The sequence below is a fragment of the Neopsephotus bourkii genome, unplaced genomic scaffold (genome assembly GCF_033783945.1).
Source record: "Neopsephotus bourkii isolate Nb327-2 ecotype Australia unplaced genomic scaffold, CSIRO-AGI_Nbou_v1 NB_1511, whole genome shotgun sequence".
Lineage (NCBI taxonomy): Eukaryota > Metazoa > Chordata > Aves > Psittaciformes > Psittacidae > Neopsephotus > Neopsephotus bourkii.
In genome coordinates, this window is record NW_026901987.1 from 4,901,446 (window position 1) to 4,915,386 (window position 13,941).

The 13,941-nt window shown below is 40.6% G+C and overlaps 1 protein-coding gene across 3 annotated transcripts in view; it reads right to left on the minus strand.

Moving 5' to 3' along the window:
* MMS22L (MMS22 like, DNA repair protein) overlaps positions 1-13,941 on the minus strand; it is a 96,970-nt gene that overhangs the window by 18,459 nt on the left and 64,570 nt on the right. For all 3 annotated transcript variants that reach the window (XM_061369848.1, XM_061369847.1, XM_061369849.1), the window contains exons 15-17: positions 10,419-10,609; positions 7,831-7,981; positions 158-300 (exon numbers count right to left, since the gene is read on the minus strand). In XM_061369848.1, coding sequence (XP_061225832.1) covers positions 158-300; positions 7,831-7,981; positions 10,419-10,609 — 485 coding nt within the window. The remainder of the gene's footprint in view (positions 1-157; positions 301-7,830; positions 7,982-10,418; positions 10,610-13,941) is intronic.

A 13,941-nucleotide genomic window follows, 5' to 3' on the forward strand; every position in this document is an offset into this window, starting at 1 on the left:
CAATAAATAGCACAAGCAGCGAAAAGAAACACATTTTGTAATTAGGTAAAAGTAAGGGAATACAAACAAAAATACATTTTGTAATTAGCTGAAAATGTTTGCCAGTTTTGCAATATAGAATCACTACTGCAAACATTAGGGAAATGCGAACACTTACCAACTGTTCGCTCAGCATCTGTCTTGGCCAGCATACCACTTGGTTGATCTATGAACATTTGCAAAACGCATCGAAACCAAGAACGTACTGTCAAAGCTTCATAGGATGTATATCCCATACTAGAAAAAGCTTCACACAGTGCGCTGCATGGGTAGAAGAATTAAAAGGTAGAGATCTAACAAAAGTATGCAAAAAAGTGCCAGTGGCTCATTTTGCTGCAGACATACAGAAATAGGGCACAGAAACTATTAGAAATAAAGCAACAGAAAGGCCAACTGGCATTCCTTTTGTGTACTCTACAGACTTTGCTCACAATATCCTGATGCCCAAATACAGAGAACATGACAAATTTGGTAATGCCACACATGGTAATATAAAACAATATATATATATATACATGCACATGCTTTTTGGTACATAAAAACAGAGGGGAAAATTCACACAATGGGAAATGCTTATTCTAACAATGGATAATTTGACAATATGATCTAAACTGACGATGTTTGGTGCTGGAAATGGTTATCTAAATCAACCATGAACTTTGTATTGACACTGCTTTAGCTATTCCATCCTTTCAGACAAAGCTAGCTCAGCAAACTCGATGCATGTATTTTCAAACACAACCAGGTGTCAAGCTGGAGTCAATGGCACCATGAACACTCAGTGCACAATCCTTGAACTCTACTGTTCAGTATTCCCAAAGCTTTCCTTGCCTTACCACCATGAGCAGCTGCTGTGATCACTTTCTCCCAAGCATACCAGCCCCACATCATTAATTCCGCTGAAACCCCTTGATAACGGACAGCAGGTCTGTTCTGCAACCTGATTCCAGTTCCTATTGGACAAGCTCCACGTGTGCTTCAGGTCAGTGAAATTTCTTCCAAATAGTTACACCTTTCATGTGAGAGATTTCCTCCCTGGTCAGTCCTAAGTGCTTCAACTTTGATGAAAAATGCTTGTACTCTTTTTCTTGATATATGTACATATAAATCTACTTATTTTCTACAGAATTTTTCCTCATGCTTGCAGCAGAAAATCAGCACAAGGTCCAGATGGGAACCAAACAGGATTCTGCTTCTCACATTAATAAAGCTTTTCCTTCTGTTTAATTTAGTTAAAACCAGTGTCAACTGCATATTTTGAATATCCATCCCTGCTGAGGTACTACAGGCAAAATAAATAGACCAAATCATAGAACAGTTAGGGTTGGAAAGGACCTTAAGATCATCAAGTTCCAACCCCCCTGCCATGGGCAGGGACACCTCGCTCTAAACCATATCACCCAAGACCTCGTCCAACCTGGCCTTGAACACTGCCAGGGATGGAGCATTCACAACCTCCCTGGGCAACCTATTCCAGTGCCTCACCACCCTAACAGGAAAGAATTTCCTCCTTATATCCAATCTAAACTTCCCCTGTTTAAGTTTTAACTCATTACCCCTTGTCCTGTCACTACAGGCCCTAATGACTAGACCATTCCCAGCATCCTTATAGCCCCCCCATCAGATACTAGAAAGCTGCTATGAGGTCTCCACGCAGCCTTCTCTTCTCCAGGCTGAACAGCCCCAACTTTCTCAGCCTGTCTTCATATGGGAGGTGCTCCAGTCCCCTGATAATTCTCATGGCCCTCCTCTGGACGTGTTCCAACAGATCCATGTCCTTTTTATGTTGAGGACACCAGAACTGCACACAATACTCCAAGTGAGGTCTCACGAGAGCAGAGTAAAGGGGCAGGATCACCTCCTTCGACCTGCTGGTCACACTCCTTTTGATGCAGCCCAGGATACGGTTGGCTTTCTGGGCTGCGAGTGCACACTGCAGCCGGCTCATGTTCATTTTCTCATCAACCAGCACCCCCAAGTCCTTCTCCACAGGGCTGCTCTGAATCTCTTCTCTGCCCAGCCTGTAGCTGTGTCTGGGATTGCTCCGACCCAGGTGTAGGACCTTGCACTTGGCATGGTTAAACTTCATGAGGTTGGCATCAGCCCACCTCACAAGCGTGTCAAGGTCCCTCTGGATGGCATTCCTTCCCTCCAGCGTATCAACCGAACCACACAGCTTGGTGTCATCGGCAAACTTGCTGAGGGCGCACTCAATCCCACTGTCCATGTCAGCAACAAAGATGTTGAACAAGACCGGTCCCAACACTGATCCCTGAGGGACACCACTCGTTACTGGTCTCCAGCTGGACATTGAGCCATTGACCACAACTCTTTGTGTGTGGCCATCCAGCCAGTTCTTTATCCACCGAGTGGTCCATTCATCAAATTGATGTCTCTCCAATTTAGAGACAAGAATGTCGTGTGGGACACTGTCGAACGCTTTACACAAATCCAGGTACATGACATCAACTGCTCTACCGCTGTCCATCAGTTCTGTAGCCCCATCATAAAAGACCACCAAATTGGTCAGGCAGGATTTCCCCTTAGTGAAGCCATGCTGGCTGTCACCAAGCACCTTGTTGTTTTTCATGTGCCTTAGCATGCCTTCCAGGAGAATCTGCTCAAGATTTTGCCAGGCACAGAGGTGAGACTGACTGGTCTGTAATTCCCCGGGTCATCCATTTTCCCCTTCTTGAAAATGGGGGTTATATTTCCCTTTTTCCAGTCGTCGGGAACTTCACCTGACTGCCATGATTTTTCAAATATGATGGCCAGCGGCTTAGCAACTTCATTTGCCAGCTCCTGCAGGACCCACGGATGGATTTCATCAGGACCCATGGACTTGTGCACGTTCAGATTTTTAAGATGGTCTCAAACCAATTCCTCTCCTACAGTGGGCCCAAGGTCTTCATTCTCACTGTCCCTGCATCTGCTGTCCCTCCATCTTCCAAGACTTGGGTGGTGCAGTCAGAGCCTTTGCTAGAGAAGACTGAAGCAAAGAAGTCATTCAGAACCTCAGCCTTCTCCAAATCCTGTGTAGCTAGTTCACCCGAGAGCTTCCTGAGGGGCCTACGTTCTCCCTAATCTGTTTTTTTATTTGCTATGTACCTGTAGAATCCCTTCCTGATATCCTTAATATCCCTAGCCAAGTTTAATTCTAACTGGGCCTTAGCTTTCCTAACCTGGTCCCTAGCTTCCTCCCTGTACTCTTCCCAGGCCGCCTGTCCTTGCTTCCACTTTCTATAAAACTCTTTTTTCATTTGAATTTTCCTCAGGAGCTCCTTATCCATCCAAGGAGGTCTCCTGGCCCTCCTGCTGCACTTCCTTCTGGTTGGGATGCAACACTCCTGAGCTTGTAGCAGGTGATCCTTGAAGACCAACCAAGGATTTTGAGCCCCCCTGCCCTCTAGGGCTATATCCCATGGAACCTTACTAAGCAGGTTCCTGAAGAGGCCAAAGTCTGCTCTTTTGAAGTCTAGGGCAGTGAGCTTGCTGCACGCTCTTCTCACTGTCCTAAGGATCTCAAATTCAACCATCTCGTGGTCGCTGCATCCAAGGCTGCCCTGCAGTGCCACATTTCCAATGAGCCCTTCCCTGTTGGTGAGCACGAGGTCAAGCATGGCACCTCTCCTTGTCGGTTCCTCTATTACTTGCAGAAGGAAGTTGTCTTCCACACAATCGAGGAACCTCCTGGATTGCTTGTGCCAGGCCGTACCGTCATTCCAACAGATGTCAGGGTGGTTGAAGTCACCCATGAGAACGAGGGCCTGTGAGCATGAGGCTTTTCCTATCTGCCTATAGAGTGCTTCATCCGCAGATTCCTCTTGATCAGGTGGTCTATAACAGATCCCCACAGTAATGTCTCCCATCACTGTTTTCCCTTTAACCCTGACCCACAAGCTCTCTGTTAACTGCTCACCTGTCCCCAGACAGAGTTCCATACTCTCAGCCTATCCCTAACATAAAGGGCAACTCCCCCTCCGCCTGCCAGGCCTGTCTTTTCTAAAGAGTCTGTAACCTTCCATTCCAACACTCCAGTCATAGGAGCCATCCCACCATGTTTCTGTGATGCCTATAATATCATACCCCCGTAGACGAGCACACATCTCTAATTCCTCTTGTTTGTTCCCCATGCTACGGGCATTTGTATAGAGGCATCTGAGCCAAGGTGCAAATGAAGCCGGCTCACTGGCTGGAGCAGCCGGAATATCTCTGCATTGCTCCGAGCATTTATTATAGGTGCTGGCAACTGACTGGGTGTGTTGGGATGGAATGATGCCTCCCTCCCCCAACACATCCAGTTTAAAGCCTCCTTAACCAGTCTGGCAAGCCTCCTACCAAAACTGCTCTAGACCAGCTCCACCAGCCCCGCTAGACCTGGCCTACAAACTTGGGTCCCATGTTCAAGACACCCAAACCCCTGACTATGGCACCACCCTTTTAACCATTTATTAACCTGGCTAATCCTCCTAGCTTTTTTTAGGTCCTCCCCTGTATCCTGGAGAATAGACGAAAAGACTATCTGAGCTCCAGAGCCCTTAACCACCTCTCCCAGGGCTCTGTAGTCCTTCTTTATGCTCCCCAAATGCAAGCAAATAAAATATAAGAAATGAAATCAAATTCCAGCACCAAAAAAAACAGGATGCCTATAGACTTAATGCTCTTTATAGTAACGTATAAACAATTCCAGCCTTATGTAATCTTGATGTACACAGCTAGTCTACTTGGCCTCAAAGGCTTACAAAATCACTTCCTGCTGTAGTCTCAACTCTCATTTCTTTTGCTTACTGGTAGGTAAGCCACTCAGGCATCTTCCTAAAACTAGAGCGCAATATGCTCCTAATCCTTAAGAAAGGCAAGAACAATAACTACCTGCCAGAATCATGGCAAGTGGTCCTTTTCAACCAGTGAGTTCATACAAATGCCTGAAGTTAGTTTAGACTGGTTATAATACTATCACACATCACACAACAGATATCTGGAGAGGAACTTCTAGGCGTAACTGCAAAAGAAATGCCAAAGCTTGTGTGCATATTCCCAGAGCTTGCAGGGTATATAACAGCATCAGCAACAAAATAATCTTTCTACTTTTCAACTGAGAATGTTTGATGTGAAAATTATCAGAGCGCAATAACAATGAAGTCTTAAGATCCCAGCACTTAGATACTTTGATAACTTTTGCTCTACAACTGCCTAAGGTAAAGAAGTACATGAATCATGCCACAAAAATCTGCCATCTTATTAGCATATAAGAAAATGTCAGTGTTTGAAGTATGATACCTCTGTATAATTCTACCAAAAAAAGTCTTATTTTAGGTACTCATGAGGAAATCCGAGCACATTACAGCTCTGATGATGACGTAGGAACATACCTTTGCCTAGTCTCATACTTCAGTTTTTAAGGCAACTGATAGGGGAAAGAGACAATTCTCCTTGGGGCTGGACAACTGCAACTCCAACAAAGCAGCAAGAATATTTGCCTCTACGTGAATGCTTTCTGTCCCATGCTTCAATCAGGGAAGATTCAGAAAAGTGAGTGAGAACATATGAGAGAGAACCAGAAAGAATGAGAACATACACATATAAGCAAAAGACAAATACTCTCAACTATGGAGCCATGATTTTTTGCTGCTAGTTCTCTCAGCATGGATCCAGGAACCTGACATGGAATCATAGAATCAATTAGGTTGAAAAAGACCTTTCAGATCACATTTTCAGTTACTCCACGGCACAACCTGCCAGAAGAGGGAAAGGGCCTCTTATTCCTTTCTACAGCATTATTTGGAAACAAAGGTTTGAATTCCCTAAGACTGCAAGACCCACTTAACTTGGGTGTTACAAATGTAATCAAGTAATGTACCCCAGAGAGCTATCTCCAGCACTAACTGCAGTTTTAGATGAAATTATGGCAGAAGGGCTGTATGGGGAGCTCAGTACTAGCTACATGTGTGTGCTCTGCACTTGTAATGCAATCGTGCCCCCAAACACCTGGGAACAGAATGTTTTGGCCGTGGTTCCAAACAAAGTAAATGCTACCTCAGGCAGCATAGCAATATATCTGTGGATACATATAGAAGAATATGTCAGGTGCTTAATCAGTGTTGCTAATGAATACTTAAGTAACTTTAAATCACTTACTTGAGTGTTTACTGGGGGAACTGGTAATTAGACTTAAGCACCTAAATTATACCAAAATTCCTGTTTAGGCATTAAAATGTTTTTCTTGATCTCACCTGAAGAGCAACAAAATTCAAAGTGTAAATGGATATTTATGTGCTTAACTCCTATTTCATTCAGCACGTACTAAGTATCTGCAACCTTGCATGAAACTCATCCTACAAAAGATCATACAAGAGAAATACGGCAAATCAAAAGACTGAACACTTCTCTCCTGAGTTTCAAACTAATACATGAGCAACTACATTCAACCTTTTCACATCTCCCTGCAAGAAGGCCATAGCCTCATCTTTGCCTATCACTTTACTATATCCTGATTTACAGTTTTGCTCCTTAGTACAATACGTACCCTAAAAATGTGCAATATTTTTCACTTTCAAATACAGCCTGACATAAACACTCTCTCCCACCTCTCACCTCCCCTGCTTCCAGAGCCTGATTCAGAAGCAGGGTGAGGGGAAAAAAAAAAAAACCATCAACCCGAAACACCACAACAACCACTGCCACCACCATACATCTATCTTAGGTTCCTAGAGGCTCACTTAAATAAAGTTTCTCAGGTATATAAAAGTCTGACTGGACAGCATCTGGACTGGACAGCATTGGGCAAACTTCTCTAGTTAACTGAAGCAGAAGCTTGCACAAAAGCATTGGACAAATTAGACTATTTGATCTCAAGAGTCCCTTCCAACCTAAACAATTCTGTGAGTCTGAAAATTCAACGTTGGCATGTAAAACACAGAAATGTGATAAATCCTCTAAAACTATTATTTAATTTACAGCATCCATTTAGCAGATCTCAGAAACCTGAGCTACATGAATATTAATATGAACTCAGAAAGCGTTCCAAGCTTGTCAAAAAGAAAGTCTTAATGTATGCATTTCTGCCCAACCTATCCTCCTCAGCTTCCTGCAGAAGTTGTTTGTTTTGAAGAAGTCAAGATATTTACACACTGAATACTTACTATATAGCATCTTCAGGTTTCTGTGACGATGTTTATCACGATGCTTTATGAGAAAATTTAAGTTTTTGTGTTAAGTGTAACCCACAAGGGAAAAATAAGTCCAATCCTTTAAATTTACCAAGCACAACTTCAACTGAAGCCAGGGCAAGAGGCAACTACTACCACCTTGCCACACTGTAACAACTTTATAGTTATCCACCTCTTCTACTGTTGCTATGCTTGGGTAACTATGCAAATTAAAAAGAGGTTATTGCTTCAGGCATTTCACTTAATAGGCATTATCGCTCTTCATGGAAGTACTTCTCTGAAGATACTGTCTAGGTTCCCATTTTCTAGATCTGTTAGTAACACTGCTGTCTCCGTTGGGAAAAAATAAGTGTTTTGCAATAGGAAACACAAATAACATTTTCAGAATGGTCATCTTCCTGACAAATTTTGAGTATCTTTACACATAAAACCCCCGAACAGACCACCTAACACAAAAAACACCCACTGTTCCCTGTGAAACATCACGGATGATTTCAAGAATCCTAGAACTTAAGCAGATGCAAAGAACCTGGACCATCTTAATGAAACATTACTGTTCGAAGCAACATTTTCCACAAGCCTAATGAAGGTACTGGAAGAACAAGTAGTGGTAATTTTTCACCTGTTTTGAATTAGGTGACTTAGATATCTTGACACCAGCTGAGGCCACACCATGTCATCCCATCCAAACAGCTGCATCATTGATAGAACGGGTTGTGGCTGGAGATCTGATAGGGCTTTGCTGGGTATATCCAAAGCTAAGAGAGTAAAACCTGATTTTAAAGAAAGAAAAACATTGCACCATGTTAATGGTTTCTCAGTACATCCCTGTTCCATTGAAAAGCATTCTAAATTAATTACAGGTAAGTATGTGCAGTCTGGAAGTACCAGAAATCTCAATTAAAATTGGGCAACTATTCTAACAGACCGCATTTGTACACATGTTAAAATGTAGTCACTGTCCTGAGGAGCTTGTAAGTCAACATGACACACCAAATGCAATGGAGAGAAAATGGATCCAAACATATGCAATTTTAAGCATCTTCAAGAAACCACAGATTATAAATCCCAAAGGCATAGCTCTACCACCAATGCAACAAAAAAAGTCTTAAAAACTTGCTTTTTTTTTGTCTTCTTGGCTTCCCTTTCTTGCCTCCATCCAGCATTTCTTCCCTTGTACATACAAGTACTATTGTGCTTTACAAGGTTGAGTTTTATTTATTTGCTTTGTTGTTTTCATACACTTCTAGCAGTGAAGAACTATACCTGAAAAGAATTCACTCAGTAAAAGCCGGTACCTGTCCTATTTTTAGAACACACTTTCGTGTACCAGAAGTTACTGTGCAAATAAAGTACTATGGGCGAGCTTATCTGCAAAAAAAGGATCTTCATATAACAGTTGCAGATCTAGAAACTGGGACAATACTTTGCACAGAGTTTTTGCTAATTTTGCTGTTTCTATTAGCTCTACTATGGAATCTGTACCTAACACACCAGAATAAAAGATATAGCACATTCTTTATGCTACAAGTGATAGATGCATTTAAGCTCAAGAAGAAAATGTAATCTGAAATGTTGAGCAGTTATTAGGTTATAGGAAATGAGGCATTGAATGAGTGAGAAAAACTGACTTTGAAGGGCAATGAAATAAAGGAGCCCACTAGTTCCAACATTCTCCAATTCAAGTTAAATATAAATGTAATATTAATTTATTAAAATAATGATTTCTAAACCTGCATGCATTGGGAAGCTGACTTTGAATCAGATAGAAAAAACTGGTTTTCAGAAACAACAATGAAGCTATTTTTATTAATAGTATAGGGACAGACTACCTTAAGCTATGAAGGGCTTCACATTTCCTTATGTACCTCAGAATAAAAAAGGGTAGTACAGAGTCCCCGCTCTGCCTTAGGTAAGGAAGCAATTTGTGCCAGCCTCCTTCCAGATTATCACATTGTTTCTGCAGCATCAGCCATGACATGGGTAGGGGGCAACAGGAGACAGAAATGATAATGTGAGTCCCAGGCTATTTGCCTGGCAGGGGGAGCCGGAGAGCTGTGACAGCTGCTCTTCTCCTCTGGGCTGCAACCTCTAAGGCAAGAAGCTCATACAGCATGGGAAGGGTTTGCCTTCCCCTGTAGTATTGCCTAACATATCTCTATAAAGAAGGTCACAACTGCACTCCCCTGCTTTTAAGTGGAGTTTATAATAGGTTGTTCTCCTTGCTGTTTCACTGTGCTAATATAAAATAAGAAGATATAACACTGTAGGAAATGAATGAGAGTTTTGACATTAACAACCTCTTCCTTTGCTTTGTATTGCTGTTTCGATATGTGCTTCAACAGTGTGAGGCCACTACTATTGCACACTGCCTCTTTCATTAATGTTACCTACTAACTACTGCAGAGCTGCTTCAAATGAAGGGTCTTGCCACTTTTCTATTGCTAACTCGGTACTTCTGAGCTTGTAGCTTCACATAATTTATAACTTGATGGGAAAAAATACTATATATTTCACTTCTCTAAATTTTAGTTAAATGGATATAAGATTTCATTGTAATGACAGAATACAATGCTAGCTACTGAAGTTAAAGATCAAACAGGTATTTCTTTCTATTCACTACCATGCTGACTCATTGCACGTAGAGTTCACATAGACATGAAATGTTGTACTACTGAAGATTAAAATCCTTCGGTGTAAAGCAAGATAAATAATTACAGTTAATTATAAAATATTTTCTAGACCATGACTGTAAGGGTTCCGGAAAAAAAATAAAAATCAAGCTTTTAAAAATAGTCTTAAAATATGAAACATTATTTAAAAAAAAATTAATCATAATGAATAATTCAACACAAAATTGTAACAAGCTTTATAAAAAAGTTGTAAACTCTAGATGTAAAGAAGTTATTCTCATTTATATTGTATAGTTTGCAATGTTGATTATAGCCTATGACTAGCAGTGAACAAGAACTCAGACTTGAACAGCTTTAAACCCCTTTGGAGTTCTCAATCTGCTTGCATTCTATTAAATAATTCACAGTTACAATATTCCTTCTTGTCAAAATATTTAGCAGAGAATCTACTTTTTGCATTTCTGCAAATTTAAGTTACTACATGGAAGTAGAAATATCCCAAAATACAAAATCCTTTAAAGTTTGTGATCCAGAAATAAACCAAGTCCAGTAAGTCATAGGGAGGGTCAATGCTAACCTGCAGCTGCATCAGCAAGCTGAGGGGAAGGTGGCATCTGTGACATTCTCTGGCTCTTCAAGTAGGGAAAGAAATTTCTCCAGAGAGCACTGGCGACAGCAAGGTGGTGCTCTTTAGCCACTAATGGAAGCTGTGCATCCGCGGCCGTGGTCCCTAGTTGAAGTCCCTGGCTTACACGTTTATGCACACTCCTACAAGAGAAACAAAAACAATGTTTACGTTCAATAAGTGAAAATTTCACATCTTTTAAAAGCATATTTACAACTACCTTAAACCGTTGGGCCTGAGAACTGAAGGATCATTTTGTGCAATTAAAACCTTTATGCAAAGACATTATGCACACCAGTTATTTGATGGATGAATGATGGCACATTAAGCACCATAAAGTTAATGTTAATTACTAATGTCAACCATTAATTATATGCTTTTTAATATGCCAGATCAAAATGAGAAATAGGCAGCTTTAGAATATCTGCATTTTGCAACTGCTAGCATGACAAGCAAGTCTGCTGACAATCCAAAGCCAGATGCTTTCTGAAAATTTTTGTCAGTATGGCTTTTAGGATAGGGTTGTGTCCAGTAAATAGTGGCAAATGATTTTGAGTAATTGTACAGCTTTTTTTTCTGAAATCTATTTCTCATTTGTAAAACCCCACTAGGTATGAGTTTAGATAAAAGATTCACTTTATTGCAATCTGCTGCAAACAATTAGCTTTGACAGCAGTGCCCACACCTTTTTTAGTACAGTAAGGACAAAAGTTACCACTACACATAACTCCCATCTCTTCCTGAGACAATGTGGCATGAATTCAATAATGCACTCAATTTTCTTTGATTCTTCTAGTACCATTCCTGCTACTTAATCTAATTTGGAAGTTGTGACTTTCTAGAGGTTTAATAGAGATATGTCTGCAGGGAATCAATGTTCTGAGAGAAATGGGGGGGAGAGCATTAATAAATTTGTCTGGTAGAGCAGGATAGGAGGCATTACTGCACCAGGCTGATCAACTAAATAACATGCTTATTAAAAACAATCTGTAGGAACGCACTATCATTCCTGTTCCTATTTATCTTCTGGTCAACTCAATTGAGATTGTGCATTAAAGCACAGGCAGCGTTATTACATTTGCTTTATTAAATTCTATAAACAGCACTGTAAAGTCAGAGTCAAGATATTTATAAGATAATGGCAAACAGCAGAGGCATCGAGACTCGCCTTAACACTAACAGTTGTGGACTATAATATTTTCTTTCTTAATTGCTATTCTCACAGTAGCAACTGTTTCACAAAACTCTTCCCCTAGATCTTTACTCTGTACTCACCCTAATTTGAAATAAACCGAAACAAAACCAGAAAAAACTCCAGCCACCAGTTCCCTTCTGGGGAGCTGGGAAAATTATGAAAGAATTACCCAACTCACAGCACTCATTAGGACATTTGAAATGGAATAATTTTAAATACAGAGTAGGCTGGCTGCAAGGCCTTCCTGAACTAGGGTTGATATTAGAAGCGCATCTCATTATATCAAATTAGTATCCAAAAATCCTGCCTAACACATAATTTAAAACATAAAACATACTGGCTGTCAAAGGTAACGATACCTTATGCCTGTCTCAAGGCATTATTAGTTTCAATCGGACAGACAGAGAGAATTGAGTACCAGCTACTTTTCGAATGGCTACATTCAACAGACATGGAAAGGTATGTAATATCAGGAGGAATCAAGTATTTCTTTGCGAGATGGCGTGAATCCAAACACAGGAACAGAAGCCAGGAATTCTAAACCCAACATTTATTCCCTCTGTGGCTTCACATAAATCATACAGCCTTTGTGAGCCTCAGTTTCCCAGCCATGATATTTGGATAGTAAGGAAGCTTACCCTTTAAGGATGCTGTGAAAACAATCAATGCTTAGAAACTAAGGATTATATTTAGTATGTCAGTTGGTATTCCTATTTACAAGGCATACTCTCCAAGTCAACATGAACTGAAATAGAAGCAAGATTAGCATAAAAAGACAGGCAATATTCTTTGGGAGTATCCCTTATTACAAAAAGCACAATTGGAAGAGTGTAGAAAAAGTGAGCTAGGTCTAGAGGACAATGAAAAAAGTAAAAGCAGGGCTAGAGAAGCAAGTTAGAAATATATTTTTGTCTATTACCAAAAAAAGTTTAATAGCAAAACCAAAGGGGTTTTCTGTTTTATTTTATGAATGTGCAAAGAATAAAACTTCTGGGAACAGAATCTGCCCTACTTACATCCAGACTAGGCTGTAAAATTGCACAAAGACCTTTTTCTCTCCTCTAAATTGCCTCTCCAAAGACGAGTGTCTTGCGTCTCCTTTAGCCATCTATGCAAAGTAGAAGGGTGTACAGACTTCCAAAGTAAGGTAATACATCTCTGTGTCAGTGGAAGGGCAACTCGTACAAATCAGTATTTATGTTTATTCATAGTAACCTACACAAATGCTTGCAATAAGGTAAATGCTTAGAATCAATGAAGCATCAATATATGCCGCAGCCGATGTAGCCAGCTACTTCTACCAACAAGCAAATTTTTTCATTCAATAAAAATATGGATAAATAAAATTTTACATTTTATGCAGGCTTACACATTATTTTTTTAATACTAAACAAGCATAGCATCAAACATCACTTAATTTCTGAAACTATATATAGTTTTCCATTATGTTAAGAGCTTTGGAACCACCAGTTGCCTTGTTCTAATAGCAGTAAGTTGGTGTGATTTTTACTTGCTTTAAACCACGATTTTCCTATTTCTGTAAAAAGAGGTGTGTATTTTCATTTTGCCATCAGATCAAATAAACCCTGGGTTTATTAAAGAAGGGAGTATTTGTGCCACCTGAATGAGGATTGTGCTGGATGTATAGGTATAGCAGCAGCAGGAAGGGTTATTTTCTACATCCTACACCTAAGGAATTGCAGCCATTTATCTGGTTGCAGGTACTGACATCATAAACCATGCTTTTACAATCATAAACCATGCTTTTGCAAGCCTGGATTACTAAAATGGAGTGAAACTTTACGTCAAGATGAAAAAGTAAAACACATAAAATGCAGAAGCCTGCCTATATAATGGGAACTCAAGTCACTATTAGTCTGTAATCTGCACTGGCTCCATACTGGCATCCAGACTTAGTATAATGTAATTTCATTTGATCTACAAGGGTTCAGAACTCCTCAGTATGAGAAAAGACCTCTCTCCTCCTACCAGCATTGCTAGGGACACATACTACAAGGGCTCCCAGGCTATAAATACAGACACTGGTTTCTTCACAGGATGGTACTCCCAGCTCCTCTGCTGATCATGCCAGGCCAGCCATAGCACCCACAGAACTCAGCTGCCCAGTTATCCTGGTTTCAGCTGTAACAGCTGGGTTTGTTGGTGTGGTTTTTTTCCTTCCTAGTAGCTGGTGCAGTGCTGTTTTGGCTTTAGTCTGAGAACAATGCTGATAACACACCAGTGTTTTAGTTGTTGCAAAGTAGTGCTTGCCCTGACCAA